Source organism: Choloepus didactylus, chromosome 4 (genome assembly GCF_015220235.1).
Source record: "Choloepus didactylus isolate mChoDid1 chromosome 4, mChoDid1.pri, whole genome shotgun sequence".
Taxonomy (NCBI): Eukaryota; Metazoa; Chordata; class Mammalia; order Pilosa; family Megalonychidae; genus Choloepus; species Choloepus didactylus.
The window spans coordinates 4,539,978-4,553,345 of NC_051310.1; the positions used below are offsets into that span (position 1 = coordinate 4,539,978).

Sequence of the window (13,368 nt, forward strand, 5' to 3'; positions counted from 1 at the left end):
TGGCTTGAAAATTTTTATTTAACGTCAGCAAATATTGGAAATAGAAAAAGGAATTCTGCAGAATTTCACAAATAAACCTTCCAATTTCCACTAACAAATGTTATCATTCAACGGCTAAGCAATTATAATGCTACGAACATTCACCACAATGAATGTGCTGAAATAGAAAACAGGCAAAGAGAGACGTTAAAATATTACTTACAACAGCATTATTACAATGTATTTTCTTTAAAATTCCAACGTGGATTTTATCACTTCAAAAGATATACAGCATTTCCGTTATATTTGCAAACTTAACCTTATACATCTTTTAAAATCTTGAAAAATTTTTAAGCAATCTAAAAAGCACTTAGCAAAACTGATTAAGTCTACATAATGGAATACTATCCACTCCAGTATAAATTTTAGTTTTAGGAGATGATGACTGTAAACACTCAATATTATACAACATGCATAGACTATACTGACCTTCCTTCTTCTGAACTGTAATGTGACTGCAATTGTGCTTTACTAAAATTAGGAAAAGCTGCAGAGATCCAGGGAGGGGCAGAAGGAGTGTCTGTTTTCAAGCATTGCACAAGATCACTGATTCAGATTAGCTGACCACACTGAGCCAATCTGAGGCAAAGTTTCACTTGATATTAAAAGCTTGAATCCTAGGTCACTAGATTTAGAAACAGGCTAGACAAAAGAGAAAAGGAGGCTCTTGGTTTTGAGTTGGTTCCCTCTTTCCTTTGCTCCCACAAGCAGGGATCCAGTTAGTGTAGTGCACTGCTTGGCTTATTTTTGGTGTGCAATTGCACCAATGGTACATCTTAGAAGACAAAAATCGGGCATAGTTGAAATTTAAAGTGACAATGAGCACACTTACAGTGGTGTGTTTGAGAAAACTTTATATACACAGAAAACAACTGCTTAATTAGCCCACCACAGTAGGGTTTTAAAACTCAACTATTCTTTCATTTTCATTTTATGATTAGAGGTTTGTGGCCATCAAAGGGTCTTACCAGTTGAAAACAATCAAACACCGTTTGGAGGAACTAGTGTCCCGGCAGGCACAAACCCACCAAGAGGACGAGTTGGACGTGGCTCTGCCGAGGCCAGTGACCCCTGGGCTCCTTCACCTCCCTGACCAGCACAACCAGGGCCAAAGAGCCACATTACCGAGTCCATCACCGTTCAGACCAGTTAACACAACATTCAAGTAATAAGGTGTCTGAATGGATAAGTGAAAAAAAATTTTACCTAACACTTTACACATACACATAAAATTAAATAAAACAAACTTTTAATGCATACGCAATACAATTTATATCTTTTAGGATTTCTAAACTAAAAGTTAAACTATCATTTGCTTAATGATACTATATTTTGCACAATAACTTATACTTAGGAGAATTTTCCACAAAAATATATATAATTATGACATTCACATTGATAATTTTTAAGAAGACAAAGCTTAAGGGAACATTACGTCTTAAGCGGTTATCATGGTGGACCCTTGACACCCCAGACACGACCTGCTGATGCACCTAATTCTTGATATGTTAAAAAGGGTCTTCACATAAATAGACCAAACCACTCAACTTTTAAAGCTAAGTGATTTCTTGCATTTACAACATCATTGCAAAGACTGTGTAATGAAAACATGTTTAAAGCACAGTGCTATCTTATGCATGAAACTACAACAAAGGCAGTCAGGCCAAGACTCTATCTTTTTTCTTTCTGTCAAATGAACATTATGTGCCCCTCTTCCTTGGGGAGAAAGCCAAAATTCAACTGCTGAGATCCTAAGTGCCCCAGCACTGTGACCTCTCGGGACTGGAGCCCACTCAGTGCCAGGAGCCAAGCACTAGGACAGTGCAGAATGCAGACGAATGCCTGGCACTGCTGTCTGCTGGTCCTGCTAAATAATAATTAGCATCAAACCTCAAAGCACTGCCCGGAAGGATCGATTCTTAAGGAAAAGAGCCTGGGCGTGGAGAGGAACAGATCTCCCGGCAGAGTGAGAAACCCACTGCAGCAAGCTGCCTACTGCTGCTTTAATACGAAGGACGTCTGGACAAGAAGCAAGGAGAACCCAAAGCTTTGGGTCATCCTTAGTGTCCCCTTTAAAAGATGTGCAAAACCCATGCGGACTCCACCCCATGTTTTTCCTGCCATTTTCCAGTACACACAGCAGGTTTGTGATACAAACACAAACAAAAGTCTCCATCGTTTCTAGTGTTATTTTGTCTCCAGGTAGGAAAAGCGAGCTGTGCATGCCCTCGCTCTGCTCTGCTGCTGTTTCTTGCATGCTTTTACCTGACCAACAGACACCTGGCATAGGTGCAAAATTACAAAAGTTGGAAAAGTCCCATTTTACTCCCCTTTTGAATGACCTTTCTCTAGTTTCTAAAAAAAAATACACAATTCCAATCTCTAGGGTCAGTCTCTAGCTGACTCTTTCTAAAGAAAAAAAATCAGCTGACTTAGAAGAAAAGCAAGGTGCTTGGGACTCAAAAACGCATCAAATTTTAATTGCATATTTAAAATTCTTAAGAATTCCATTTATGTCTTAGAGCATCTGCATCCCCCTGCCCCCCTTTTTGGTACTCAAAGCAGAAAAAGTGTTTAACTTTGAAAATGAGGCCAAAAAATTAAAAATTAAAACAGAAAAGGTACTTCAACATATCTTGTGCAGGCTGAACTGAGTGTGGAGATGGGGAAAGAGGATTCCATAAGAATGCAGTTTGACTATCTGTTCCTCAACCCCACAGGAGGTCCACAATCTGTTAAAAAATCAAAATCATTCTGGAGTCTTAGAACATTTATTAGAAATTTTTACTAGTTACCAGCCCAAGCAGAAGGCATTACATACCATTTTGTAGATTGTTTCTTTTCATCTTGGTCCTCACAGACCTATAAATCGATCACTTCTCTGCCCTGTACTATAATAATAAAAGAGGGGTGGTGCTGTGGTGGATCACATCAGTACGTGAAGGACCAAAAGGATATATGGAGTGACATGTAAAAGGCAAACCAGGAGACCAGGGGACAATGTGTAGCTTTTATAAAACCATCACCAGCTATTCCAATACCCTTTACTGAGCTAACCTGACATGTGGACCCTGCATGCTGTCAGAATCTGCAGCCAGCCCTCCCCTGTCTCTTAATCCCAGTGATGTCATCTTTGGCAAGCAATATACTTTAGAAAAGAAATAAGACACGAAAACACAAAAAAGATCGATAATCTGGTTGCCAAAGGGAGAAGGCACCGATTCCAAGGGTACGAGCACCAGGTACAGTGGTGTGGACCAAATCTCTTGGAGCTAGGTGGGGGGGGAATGAGGGGGGCAACCGTCCTGCGACGACAACGCTGAGAAACAAAGCCAAAAGCTTCGGGGTCCACGTGCCCTGCAGGCTGTAGTGTCCAAGGACAGGTGCCGTGAACGGGCTTCCGACCACTTGGGAAGGGAGAAGGGAGAGGCTGAGGCCCACCACGTTTATAAGCCATAATTACACCCCAAGTTTAGGGAAGCGAGGGTCCCATCTGGACACTTGGCACAATGAGGATTACCATGCAGCCTGCCCATGGGTGTGACTTCCAAAGAAGCATGATATAACTTAGGTGGTGGCCTCAGGAAAGAACATGAGGAACTTTCTAGAAGGTCACGAGGGTCACAGTTACTCTGAAAATTACATTATGCACAAAGAAACTGCAGGCCATGCGGGAAGAGCGCTGAGCCTTCCTAGCCGGCTCCCTGTTCCGAAGCTGTGGACTGGGAGGAGCTGCCGTGGGGGGGGGCTCTGACTGGGGAGACAGCTCCCAGAGTCCCGGGAGGTGCACGGGCCGTGAGATCTCCCAGCACTCGGGCAGAGCGGGAAAGGTGCGATGGGGCGCTCTGGGAAGTGGCGCCAACGTGGAGGAACGAGCGAAGAATTAAGGCAGGTGCAGCACAGGACTGGAAGTAGATGCCTTTTTTTGGTAGTAGCTGCTTGTCCACAGAGATGTGATGCAGATGGCTAGGAGATGTCTGGTAATACCTGATATCCTGGACAACACCGTAGTCCATACCAAGTGTCCGAGCGGCCAGTGCTCCTCAGGAGGCGGCCATATATCTGACGTCGAGAACAGAAGCAGCCTGAGGAGAGGAGAGGAAACAGGATCAAAGAAAGCAGGTAAGAAAGGGACAATCACATCGTACACAAAGAGAGAGAGGGCACACACCCACCAAACCTGTGTTGCAAACAGTGTATTTCAAACACACACCAAGGATTCGGCCATGCCAGGGTGAGGAAGGTGGAAGGGCAGGGTAAGAGAGAGGCCTCTACCGTCAGATGTCTTGGCCTCGAATCCCGGCTCCGCCACTTTCTAGTTAAAGGCCCTGGGAAGAGTTATCTTTTTTTGGGGGGGCTTCAGTTTCCTCATCCACAGAATATGCATCATAGTGATGCTTACCTCACAGGATTAAATAAAAACACCCGTGCAGAGCACATCAGCCCAGCACGTAGCTAACTGTGTGCTCAGGGTGTGCTGCTCCTGAGTACGGGGAGGCTGTGGCACCTGCTAGCCCTACCAGCAGTCCTGCTGGGACAGAGGTCACTGGGCTGTCCTTAAAGGCTGCACATTTTCTCTCAACTCCCCATTCCCACGTTCCAGAACACTCCCAGACCCAAACCTAAAGGCTCCATGTGCACAAACTCATGTTATTGTGGAGTTAAGACTGTGTCTTTTTGCTAGGGAAACAACTCGGCTCTGAATCTAATTCTGAAAACTATTGTTCCTGCAACTGAAATCACCATGGACTAGAGCTGTTATGACCTAAATCAGGAGATTTCTCCTCACTATTAATACATTTGGTGATCCCACAATTTTAAGTGAAAATCATTATCTTCAAACCAGTCATCTTTACTTTCCCTCTGTGCCCTCCCTTCCCATCCACACTGCTTGGCCACCTCAGAGAACTCTGAGTCTCAAAGGCGCCAACCCCTTGGGCCAACCTCCCAGAAAACTTACTCCTTGACGTCCAAAACCTATGGACCCTAACGTCAACAGAACTTTTGGCAATTCTGATGTTGGGTTTCCCTAGTTGTACTGCATAATACATACAATTTGAGGGCAGAGGGGGCAGGCAGGACATCAGCATACATCTTTCTTGGCTGCTGGGCTCCAAAGGATAAACGAGGATGTGCAGTTACAAGGACATCAGTTCTGAGCACTGACCAGACACAATTAACCAGGATTCTAACAAGTTCCCTTAGGCCCTTGGTGGACACAGAGAAGCAGCTGGCCAGTACAGATTAATTTCCTTCTGCAAAACTAACACAGGGAGAAGAGAAAAGCAGGGCAGTGGAGGGGGGAGTGCTGGTGCTATGGGAACCACAAAAAAGAGAGAGACTAAAGCAGAGAAAACAGAGGAGCAGGAGTGTCAATGCATATTTTAAATGATAAGAGAGGTGAGAACTTTTTCAAGGGGATATTAAAGATGATATATTAAAGACAATTAGATAATACCATTCTGCTTATCTCCTGTTCTCTCTGAAGAAAAGTTTGGGTAAACAGACATAGAGAAGATCAGCCACCAAAGAGAAACTAAGATTTGCTGTTTGGCGAGAGGTCTAGCTACAGAAGAGCCAGTGCTCCAACAGACGGCAATCAGCTTGGTAAGTGGGCCACACCACCGAGGATGGAACTTAAGACAAACAATAAAGGGAAAAAAAAAGAACTGACTCTGAGTCAGTGAGTAAATAAACCAGGCATAAGACCAAGAAGAAAAGTAGACGTAAAAGAGCTGGCATTCCGTTGGTGATGACCCTTGGGTGTAAATTTACTATCAGATTTTTGATGCCAGTTCTGTCAACACATTTTGATTAAATTTGAAGAGGGAATATAGCCAGAGTTTAATCTTATTATTTTAGCTTCTGGTAACCCTGGGATGAAGTTGGAAAACACTCATGGAAGAAAGCCCTCATTCTTTGCAAATTCTAATGCTCTTTCCCCAGTAATTCCCATGTTTTTAGTACTTCCTAAATCAAGTCCAGGTCTTGAGGGAAGTTAATTTGTTGCTAATGGGGCAGTGAGTACTGAGACAAACTCTCTGTCAGAAGAAAACGCCTTAATTTTGTTCAAATACATTTATTACATTTGAGGACCTCAGGCTGGGTCATGCATGGGGGCGGCCCAGGGCACTGCTCACACTGCCATGGAGGTTTTGTACACTCAATAGAAAGATTTTCGGGTAGAAAGCTCTATAAACAGCTGGACGTCTTAGGGGCTCAGAGGCAAGGCCTGGACCAGCCGTCTTCCTTACAAGACGTCCCCAGGCACACACCCAGGGAGGCTCTCTCTGCTGTTTCTATACACTGTGCTCTCAGAGCAAAGGAGTAACACGGACAACCCAAAATTGGTAATTTCAAATCATTCCTGCATGGTTTGGGGAACACTTTGATAAGAAAATTGAAGTTTTCCTTATAAAGCTTAAGTTAATGCTGAAATTACCATGTCATCGAACAAATTCAGATGCACAGTGACTGGCAGTTACTTTTGCCTCGGCCCAGTCCCTCATCTTCTGCGAGTGTGGGGGGTGAGGTGGGGGGTGGACACCCAGCACAGGGGGGCATCAGACTAGATGGGCAAGAGCAAGCCACCCTATCACACAAAGCTGGGAGGTGGCAGATGGGTTCCTGCAGCCTCAGTGCATCTTCCTGCCTAATCTCTCCTTATCAGGCTGATGAAATCAGTGCCACCATCATGGAGACTATCAAAATGTCAGCCACTCTCCTGAAAATTCCAGCCAGCCACAGGACCTAGAATTGTCCCCATCAATATTTAAGCCAGTTAGCCCCAAACAACCTCAAAAGGCTGGGAGGCATGGACGGCAGAGCTGGTCTCCAGGGGCAGCAGGCTGGCTAGGCAGACCTGCCCACCGACACATTAACCCATCAAAATGACATAACCCCATGTTCTATAGGATTGAGCTTTCTCCACAGTCCCCATCCAACTTTTTGTTTTTAGGGTAAAGTTTTTACTGTATTTAAGAGAACAGTGGCAATGCAGAATATTCTGTGGCTGGAGGAAACTAAGATGGAACTAAGAATTTGAGTAATAGAGTGACCAAGAATTGAGTCAACATACATAGTATGGCATTTACAGGTAAAGTCAAGTTACTGACAGCTGAAACCTAAAAATACTTCCATAGCTGTAAAAGTCAATTTAGAAACTAACTGGAATATCAAGCATGAACCTGGCAGAGAAGAAACTGTATTGTTTCAGATTTACCTCGTCTTCCTCTTCAGGCATCTTAATAGAATTATCCGGGGACTTTACAGGTTTCTGGTTACTGGGCCCATTGGTCTCTTCTTTGCCATGTTCTGCCTCCCATTCTTGTAAAACTTCATCTATGTTGAAGCGCCGTCGATAATTTACAAAAAAGTTTTTCACTTGTACCACTGATTTGTTCCCAATCACATCTGAGATTGCCTGAAAATCTCGGCCATATTTCCTGATGGCTAAGGATGTAAGAGAGCATTTTATTCAAACAAGAGAAAAGCAATTTTTTAAAAACACAAGTGAGACTTAACCCTCACCCAGATAAGAAAGCATACAGGCACTCATACAGCAGGCGTTAGCTTAGCACGTCGCACTAGTGGGAAGCAAGAGTGGGTGACTCGACACAGCCTGCAGAGGACAGGTATGAGTTCAGTACAATCCTGTGCTCTAGGTCTGTGTCTTTCCATCTCATGTCACATGACAACTGAGGTCACCTGACAATTACCCTGTGGTTGCAAACACACTGGAGTCTTCTGTTCAGGATCTCCAGGTCCAGAACAGCTCCAGCCTTTAAATCATAACAATCTGCTTCTTTCAGGATTTTGTTCTTGCTGACAATTCACAGCTCAACAAATTATTGCTAAAATGAAAGGCTCCCAGATTAACTTTCACAACTTTGTGAGACATGCCAAAGGGGAACGCAATAATTTGGCTAAAATGATGCTTACTAGAACAACACAATCCTCTAAGAATTTGTTTCAACATGATGTGCTGGGAGTAGGGCAGGGCCCAAATTTTCCTAAAAGCCACCAATGCAGCTAAACTCTAAAGAGAACTTTTCCCATACCTTGTACGGCGAGAAGCTGCTCTTCTGTGGTCCAACGTGCATTAAATTTCTGAACCATCTAGATATCCAAATAAGTCAAATTAGCACATTACATTTAGAGAGGAATATGTCCCCCTTTTCTCATAATCAGAATTTTAACATCAACTATGTTTTTAAAATTATGTTTGTGCCTTTCTTTCTAAGAGGTGTACACTGGAGATGTATTAATCAGATATCCAATTCTTCAACATGTAAAGCCCGAGTCTGACTTCTGAAACGATGTTAATGTAATCCTACCTCCGGAAGTCGGTACGGTTCTATTCCACCATCAAGTTTTTCTTTGAGAGCACTGTTTGTCTGTTTAATATTCTGAATCTAAGAGGGGAGAAAAGATTTTCATTTTAAAAATGAAAACTTTTATAGAGATATTATAAGAAGACAAAACAAAACAAAAAACCAAGATCATAAAAGTACTTCTATTATAGCCAAGATCTGAGGTTCCTAATGTTATCCTTTGAGTGCATTGAACTAGACTCTTTCATTGGTTTGCTTAGAGCAAACTGAGGCAACCAAGAAGGATTGTAAAAAGGCTCTACCCATGAAGACACATTCAGAAACTGGCTAGGAGTTTCTGGTAAGGCTGTCCCTTTTCCCGATAAAAGGGACAAACAGGCTAGCAGTGCCTCCAACTCCTTCTCTCACTGCCTTGAATGCAGATGTGATGACTGCAAAATGGCTTCTGCAGCTTTCAACATGAGGCAGCAAGCAAGATGAGAAGCCAGTAAGGATGGTGGAGCAGAAAAACCGAAAGAAGCAGGGTCCCAGGGAGCATCACGGAACAGATGAACTGGCATGCAAGCAAGCACTGATGCTGGACACCTTGTTATGTGGGAAACACAAATCCTTAACTGCTGAGGCTGCTGTTACTTTCAGGTAAACTCTTCCCTAACTGACACACCACCAAAAGGCGGCATTCAGAATAAAACTGCTGCTGTGTCTGGTAGTGAACTCACCACTCAACGGGCACCCTGGGAGGCTGTGGCAAGTAGAGAAAACAATCCTGTTACCCCTCCTAATGAAGCCTTCCCTCTTCATCAATGCAACGTTGAACAGCTACCTTTAGATAAAAACTCCCTGCTCTAAAAACCAAGGCATCTTTCAGGTTCATACTCTAGTCAGTAACTCCTCCGTGGAAGAAGAGGGCTCCCTTTCTTTCCTCAGCATATTAACGGCAAACAGCAAGCAGTAAGGACTCACTCGGCAAAAGGGGAAACGAGCCCCTCGTAGAGAAGGATGAAAATATGGGCTAGAACTCACAGCCCCAATCAGAGAGAGCTCTTCCAATGTGAACAAAGCTTAAATGCTCACACACACGGTAGCCCTCATATATCCTGTAAACTCTGGCAGGCAAAGATTAATTGGCCCAGAAAGATCATGCGAATCTCCTTAGAGCTGGGCCAGCAGCTAAAACAAGAAGCAGATCCTGATGCATGGGACGTGTGGCCCTTCTACTGCACCAGAATAAGACAGGGGCCACAGACCCACTCCAGACCGACGCTTCTCTTGTGGGAATTGACAGGCGACTTCCCATTTAACCTTCCAAGGGAACCTTCAAGATTAAGAAGTCAAAAACAGAAAAAATAAATAAAATAAAACCCCATCAATCCACACTTTGCTTTAAATGCCAGAGAGAGAATATGAATATGAACATGAACCAGGCTATTAGGGTTTTCATTTTTATTTAAGTGTATTACACAATCGGATATAATGGATGGGCCATTTCCACACACCACCCACAAACTATTAGAAAGAGGAAAATTTAAAGCCAACATTGTTTACAAGAGCACTAGAAAAGTCTCAAATATTTAAGAATAAAGCAGAGGTTATGTAAAAGACTGGTACACAAGAACAACAAAACCTAGAGAAAAATTAAAGATCTATAAAAGTAAGGAATATTATGGACCAGAAAACTCAATGAAGATATTGATTCAAAGAAAATATCAGGGAATAGGCAAACTCACAGAGACAGAAAGTAGAGTACGGGTTACCAGGGGCAGGAGTCGAGTTTCTGTTTGGGGTGAAGGGAAAGTTCTAGTAATGGATATTGGTGAGGTACCGCGATACTGAATGTAATTAATCCCACTGAGAATGGTATGCTTGGGAGGTGCTGGGGTGCGAAGATTTAGGTTGTATACATGTTTGCATAATTAAAGAAGAAAGAAAAGAGAGAAAGAGAGTAAAGGGGTGGGGGGTGGAGGTAGAGAGGGGGAGGGAGAGGGGGGAGAGGGAGAGAAACAAAGAAGGAAGAGCAACTAAGGAGACAATGACAACTAAATGCAGTATGTGATCCTGGATGAAATCTAAGAACGGAGGAGACAGCGCTCAAAAGGGCATTATTACAACATGAAAAAACTGGAATATAGACTGTAAACTTGGTATCAAAGTTAAATTTTTTGAACTTGATAACTTAAGGTGTTACATGACAGCCAAAAGTTCTTTATCCAGCAAAACTGTTTTTCAAAAATAAGGGGAAGTTTAAAGTATTCACAGATAAACAGATACTGAAGAGAATTTGTCAACAAAAGACCTGCCTTACAAGAAGTACTGAAGAGAGTTCTGCAGGTGGAAAGAGTGGCTTGGAGAAGTACAAAGAAAAGGAGATCTTTAGTAAGAGTAACCTGGTAGTACTGTACCCTCACTACATGACTGCATACTTTAATTCCTCTAAGAGTCAAAATATAATTGAACAAGAAAAAGGCATATTTCCTGCTAATGGACAGGCAAAATACAAAGTGGTAAAGAGGGACAAAAACTACATAAAGAAGGGAAACCAAAGGATGTGGGAGCAGAGAACATGTATGTTACTGAAGCTAAGCTGGTCTCTTTCCAAACTGGTAGGATATAGATAAAGATTAACCAGAAAGAAAGTATTTAAAAAATACACAGAGGTTGGGGTATGATGCACTGTGTGGTGCAGGGCCAGAGGAAAAAGCTCACCACCCTGACGTGTCCCCTCCCAAGCCCCTAGGGACGGCAGAGTACCTGGGGCCAGCGAGCACCCTGAACCCCACCACCTGCCCACACCAGGCCTGGCTGCCCCAGCCCCTGGCTACATCAAGTGGAGGGGATGGGGAGGGGGAGGGGAGGAGGGTGGCACCACGGGCCAAGGCCGTGCCCTACAAGCCCAAGACGCTGCTGCCATGGACAGCCTGTGCCAGCCCAGCCCCGAGTCAGGCTGTCCTGCAGTTGTTGGGGTCTGTGTCAGAGCCCCTGGAGCCTGGCTAGGCCAGGATGGGGCTGGAGAATTCCTGTCCTGTTCCTTGCTACCCTCCGACCACTGTCTGGGAGCACCTGGTGAGGCCTTGGCAGGCAGTGGGACCCCAGAGTCACAGCTACCTTCTCCACTGCCAGCCGTGTGTGTGAGGGCTCTGGAGGGCAGGATGGTGGCAAGCTGCAGCCACTAAAGAGTGAGGGTGCTGGTCACCAAAGCCCCAAAACGGAAATGGGCAAAGGATGGTGGGGATGCCCCTGTGCCCAGCAAGCTGCCGGACCAGGCAGGAGAATCAGGAGGCAGCAGGAGAGGGGGTGTGGGCTGCTACAGTGGTGGTGGCGAAGCAATGGCTAGAGGGAGGGAGGAAACACTGCCACCACACCTGAGGGCTGGCCTCGGACTACGCTGTGCCCTATGTGCAGTACCATGGCACCGTGTCAAGGACGGCTTGCTGGGCGCAGCAGTGGCGGCTGCATGCTGGCTGAGGGGGAGGCCTGCAGCAAGGCGGGGACCTAGTGAGCCAGTGTGCTATCCCGCCACAGAGCACCCACAGGGACCAGATCCAGTGGTGGAAGGCCAGGAGACAGGCTGTCCAAGCATCGGTGCTCTCGTGGCCCATCTGGATGTGCTAATCTGGCACAGTGCTGGGCAGCTGGGTGGCCAGGTCATCAATGGGTGCACCACGGTCATGGTGGCGTTACCCTGGCAACGGGCTGGGGAACATGAGGTATGCTGACAATCCCCATGGCGACAGATCTATACCACAGTCAGAATGGGCCATCAAGGTGCATGGGGGCCTGAGAGCCGGCCTGTGGTAGCCAACATCGAGCCACTCTTGGACCCACTGCTCATTCTCCGTCTGACCAGTGGAGCCACTGCGAGGTGAAGCCGGCCTATGCCACCAGGTATGCCATCACGGTCTGGTATTTTGATGCCAAGGAGAGGGCAGTGGCCAGAGACAAATATCAGCAAGCATCAGGACAGAAAGGCACCCAAGTGCCTGTATCACAGCCAACTGCGCCCCTGATGCCCCTGAGAGCTGATGGCAGACAGCCTGCCTGGCTCGGGGAGACCCAACTAAGGTGCCTGCTCCTGGCTGCTGCTCCCTCTTTGCCTCTGTCCTGCCTGGTGTCAAGGGCTCTGTCCGTCCCTGAGGAGCAAGGAGTTAGGGAAGCCTCTGCTGCCCCATGATGGGGGGTGGGGGCGGGCTTGTGGCCTGGGCAAGGGCCTGCACTGAGGGCCACCATTCCCAGAGCAGGGGGCTCTGTCTGGTATTCCCATCAGGTGTGGACACATGGGAGGAGGCCTTGCCACCTCCCGCCAGGATGCAGGATTTGGGATTCGGTGAGTCGTGGCCTCCTGCTGGCTAAGGTCTGTGGGGGGAGCATCCTCAAGCCCCCACTCCTCCAGCCTGTAAGGTGAAGTGACTCAGCAACCCCTATGGCCACGACATATTCTGGACTGGGCAACCACTGCTTGGGCAGGGGAAGAAGTGTCAGGAGAAGCAAGAGTGGGGAAGTGGTGTCAGCCAAGAAATAAAAGTTTATCTTACAGCCGGGGCGGGGATGATATATACAATAGAAAAAGAAATGAGAAAGGGATGAGTCAGATACATCACAAAAGGTCAACTATACAGAAAAGGAGATTGCAATAAAGGAAAAGAGAGAGAAAAGAAAGATATGACATATAAAAACCAAAGGATAAAATGGCAGAAGTACTGCCTTTACAGCAGTAACACTGAATATCAATGGATTAAACTCCCCAATCAAAAGACACAGGTCAGCAGAATGGATAAAAAAATCATGATCCAAATATTTGTTGTTTACAAGAGACTCACCTTAGACCTGAAGACACAAACAGATTGTAAGTGAAAGGATGGAAAAAGATACCTCATGCAAATAGTAACCAAAAAAGAGCTGGGTAGCTATACCAATACTGGACAAAATATATTTTAAATGCAAAGCTCTTATAAGAACCAAAGAAGGATACTATTTATTAATAAAAATGGCAATCCACCAA

General features: G+C 45.2%; 1 protein-coding gene across 1 annotated transcript in view; it reads right to left on the reverse strand.

The window, feature by feature from the left end:
* RCOR1 (REST corepressor 1) overlaps positions 1-13,368 on the reverse strand; it is a 172,615-nt gene continuing 159,247 nt past the window's right edge. The window contains 4 exon segments of the mRNA XM_037831800.1: positions 1-4,124; positions 7,262-7,491; positions 8,100-8,157; positions 8,376-8,453. Of these exon segments, the coding sequence (XP_037687728.1) occupies positions 4,083-4,124; positions 7,262-7,491; positions 8,100-8,157; positions 8,376-8,453 (408 nt within the window). The 3' untranslated portion in view covers positions 1-4,082.